Raw genomic sequence first — 3,834 nt, forward strand, 5'->3', positions numbered from 1 at the left:
GTCTTTTTGTTTGTTCCCGAAACCCCAAACCCTAGTGTTGCGGCTAAGCCTCAAACCGCGGATTAGGGTTGAGGGTTTAGGGTTTAGCTGCTTCCTTCCCGCCAGCGGCCCCAAACCCTGGAAAAGGGTTTTCGCCGCTGACCGGCGCCTGCTGCAGAATGGTCGTTGCGGGTGTCGTCAGCAGCAAGCGAAACAAGCTGCTGCTGCTGCTGCTGCTGCAGCAGCAGCAGCAGGAGTTAAATTTTATTTCAACTAGTTTGCCTAGATGAAATGTATTTAAGTTGACTTAATTCGCTAGACTGGTCAAGAAGGCCTGCTGCTGCGAGAGACACAGCAACTCCAGCAGCAGCAGCGGCAGCAGCAACGGCTGGAGTTGCTGCAGCAGCAGCAGCATTTGCTGCTGCTGCTGTGCTGCAACAACAGATGTGAAGACGTGGGCTGTTTATCTCCCAGCAGCAGCTCATTTGTAAAGCCTTTATTGCGCGGACACTGTAAATCTTGCTGCGCAGCTCTCGGTGCAGATACTGAGGTAATTATTTATCCTATTTCTGTTCTTTTCTCAATTTATTTCGAACTCTTTTCATTTATTTATTACGACTAAGGTGATTTGCTGCAGTTCGACGCTGGGGCTGCTGGCGCAGTTCTGAACTGTGCATATTTTGAGCTGTACATACACCTGAAAAAACCAGCGCGCGCGCTGGAAACGACGGGTGGAAGGAGGGGAGAAATCACATTTCTTTTTTCTGAAAAAGCTTTTAAAATATTTATTTCTGGGAACATTTTTGAAATATCTTTCTTATTCCGAAGGAACTCAACTTATAATTCCATTTTGTCCTCCACTTGTTGCATCGACCGGCGCCCGCGGCGAGCGCGACGAGGTGACCGCGCGGAGGAAAGAGGGAACCGATCTGCATTTAAATTAAAGCTAAAAGATGAAAAAGAAATTAAAAACGGAAAAACAATTATTTTAATTATTTAAAAAAGTACAACTTTTCTTCTTTGCCTTTAAATTCCAGCTTCCTCTTCCGCTTTCCCCGTCGATGCTCCTGTGCATGCTGCGCAGACACCGCAGCCGCGCGCCGCTGAAACTTAAAGTGGAGAGCGGAGAAAGTGGAAAATAAAAGAATAAAATGCATTATTTTTCTTTTTAAATTTGAAAATAAAGGAATAAAATGCATTACTTGTCTTCTTAAGGGCGTTTTTGCGCAAATGGCGCTTCCGGCGCTGTTGGAGGCGGTGAGGTCGGGCGCGCGGGAGCTGCTTCTGCAGCAGCTGCTGCAGAACCCCGCAGCAGCAAAACTCGCCGACTGCAACGGGACCACTGGTCTGCTGCTGGCAGCAAAACTGAACAAAGAGGAAATGGTGAAGGAGATTTTGCTGCACGGCGGAGACCCAAATGCAGCAGAGTTGGCTGAGGTTGGGGCCAACACAGCTTTGCACTTCGCGGCGAGAAACAGCAACGAGTGAGTTTGCGGGCGTTTGACCTGCGGCTTGCTGCTGCTGCACCGCAGCAGCAGCAGCAGCAGCAGCAGCAAGCTGCTCAAAGCTCGTCTTTTCTCGCATTTGCTGCTGCCAAACTTCCTTTTTGCAACTTCAGAGAAATGCTTTCTTACCTCCTCGCCTTCGGGGCCTCTCCCAACCAGCAAAACGCCCTCGGCCAAACCCCGCTGCACTTCGCAGCAAGAGTTGGTGCTGCTGCTGCAGTGCAGCAGCTGCTGGCAGCAGGCGCCAATCCGGGCCTAACGGACCAGTCTGGTGAGCTGCAGCAGCTGCCAGTGGTCCACTGGTCCACTCGGGTGGACCTCTGGGCAGAAAGCTGCACAGAGGGGCACTTAGCTGCTGCTGCATGCAAGCGTTTTCTGCGCCTAGCCTCCCGAGTCCTCGCCACTGCTGCAGCTACACGCCCAACAAACCACCCCAGCAGCAGCAGCAGCAGCTGCTGCTGCTGCTGCTGCTGCTGCTGCAGCGTCGAGCTCAAATTGTGCTGCTGCAACGCCGCAGGGTTTGACGCGGCGTTCTGGGCCGAAAGCGAAATGCACGAAGAAGTCGTGCGGCTGCTGCCGCCGGCGAAGAGTCCGGGCAGTCGGGACGTAGCGTTATTTCAGTTGTTGGCGATGGACCAGCTGGGCTTCAGTCTGAAGCTGCCGGGCAAGAAGAAGGGGAAAGCGAAGAAAAAATAGCGCTTTTTCCCAAATAAAAGTGGAAATAAGCATTAAAAAGTAAAAAATATTCCAAATAATCCAAAATAATACCTTAATTTCATTTTTTGCTTGCAGTTTCCGCGAAACTTGAACTTTCTTGAATTTGCAAAACCACGCCGAGCTGTCTGTACACCCGAAACGCGCAAGCGCCACCGCCCGCGACCCAGCCGATCACTTTCCATTTTGGAATCCTTTTTGAATTTTAAATTGAAAATAAAGTGTTTGCATGCAAATAAAATGAAGTTGCATTTTAAAAACAAAAGAAAAACCCTTTGCTTCCTGCTTCCGCTGCTCGGATCCTGCTGCGCGCAGCTGCAGCTGGAAAGCCCCGGTGGGAATCCTTTGGAAGTTGAACTTCAGAAAATAAAATTAATTATTTTTAATTATCTCTTTTTTATTTTTCAGATTTCGGAACTTCTTCTTGCAGCAGCAAAGAAGCAAAAAGCCTTCATCCCAAGCACTTCAGCTCGCGCTGCGGCGGCCGCAGCCAGGCCCCAGCAGCAACTTGGACAGGTCAGCAGCAGCAGCAGCAGCAGCAGCAAATGGGAAACTTGAGTTTGTCGGTTTAATGCATTTCAAAACAAACAGGATCGCCTTATGAGACTGGCTCCTACGTTCTCACAATAACAGAAGTTTCGCAAAATGGAGAAGTTGTGAGAAAAAGATTTTTCTCATTTAATCTCCAAATTCAAAAAGTCCTTTAGATTCCTCACTTGTTGGTTTGGGACATTCCAGAGACCCTGACAAACGTGAGACGCCTCCCCCTGCTGCTGCTGCTGCTGCGGCGGCCCCGCTGCTGCTGCTGTTGCGGTGGCTTCGCTGCTGCTGATGCTGCTGCTGCGGTGGCCCCGCTGATGCTGCTGCTGCGGTGGCCCCGCTGCTGCTGCTGCTGCTGTTTTGGCGGCCCCGCTGCTGCTGCTGTTGCGGTGACCCCGCTGCTGCTGCTGTTGCAGTAGCCCTGCTGCTGCTGCTGCTGCGGTGGCTCCCCTGCTGCTGCTGCTGCTCATTGGCACCTGCAGCTAAGCCCTGCTGCGGACTGGAAAGCCCTGGGGGCCTCTCTGGGTAGCGGGGGGCCCTACGGGGGCCCCTGTCCTTCTGCGAGGTTTTCTTGTTTGCGGCTGTCTCTCTACGCTCTAAGTACGCCAGCAGCAGCAGCAGCAGCAGCAGCAGCAGCAGCAGCAGGTAATGTTTGTGAAGCGAACTCACTGCCCCGCGCCGCAGGCGAAGCCAAACTGCTGCTGCCCGAGGGCTCGCCTTACGAAAAGCTGCATGCGCGTTTGGCAGAGTTGGCGGAGGAAAATGGTTAGTTTTATTTTATTTTATTTTTAATTAAATAAATTAATTAAATTAAATTATTAAATTAAATTAATTAAATTAAATTTATTAAATTAAATTAATTGAATAAATGCCATTCAATGCTAACTAACAGCCCTGCTTGACGCCGCAGTGCTCTACGCCGTGGCCTTCCCCATGCAGCCAGATCAAATCCGAACGGGAATTTGAAACTGAAAATAAAAAATAAAAAAGAAATGAATCATTTTTGTTTTGAAATTCCCGAAAGACCCCAGCAACAGCTGTCTGTACACCCCGGAACTTCCGCTAATTTTGCCTTTTTTCGACATTTAAAATGCAA

The 3,834-nt window shown here is 50.1% G+C and overlaps 2 protein-coding genes across 2 annotated transcripts; one reads left to right on the plus strand and one right to left on the minus strand.

The window, feature by feature from the left end:
• Positions 1-1,209: 1,209 nt before the first annotated feature.
• On the plus strand, positions 1,210-2,180 carry ETH_00022150 (ankyrin repeat-containing protein, putative; the record flags this gene model as incomplete). Its single annotated transcript, XM_013380564.1, has 2 exons — positions 1,210-1,463; positions 1,598-2,180. 2 exons carry the CDS (start codon positions 1,210-1,212, stop codon positions 2,178-2,180), a joined length of 837 nt encoding a protein of 278 aa, XP_013236018.1.
• Positions 2,181-2,872: 692 nt separating this feature from the next.
• ETH_00022155 (uncharacterized protein) lies at positions 2,873-3,208 on the minus strand (the record flags this gene model as incomplete). Its single annotated transcript, XM_013380565.1, has 1 exon — positions 2,873-3,208. One exon carries the CDS (start codon positions 3,206-3,208, stop codon positions 2,873-2,875), a length of 336 nt encoding a protein of 111 aa, XP_013236019.1.
• Between the last annotated feature and the right edge of the window lie 626 nt (positions 3,209-3,834).

Source organism: Eimeria tenella, genomic scaffold (assembly GCF_000499545.2).
Source record: "Eimeria tenella Houghton genomic scaffold, Eth_scaff713, whole genome shotgun sequence".
Lineage (NCBI taxonomy): Eukaryota > Apicomplexa > Conoidasida > Eucoccidiorida > Eimeriidae > Eimeria > Eimeria tenella.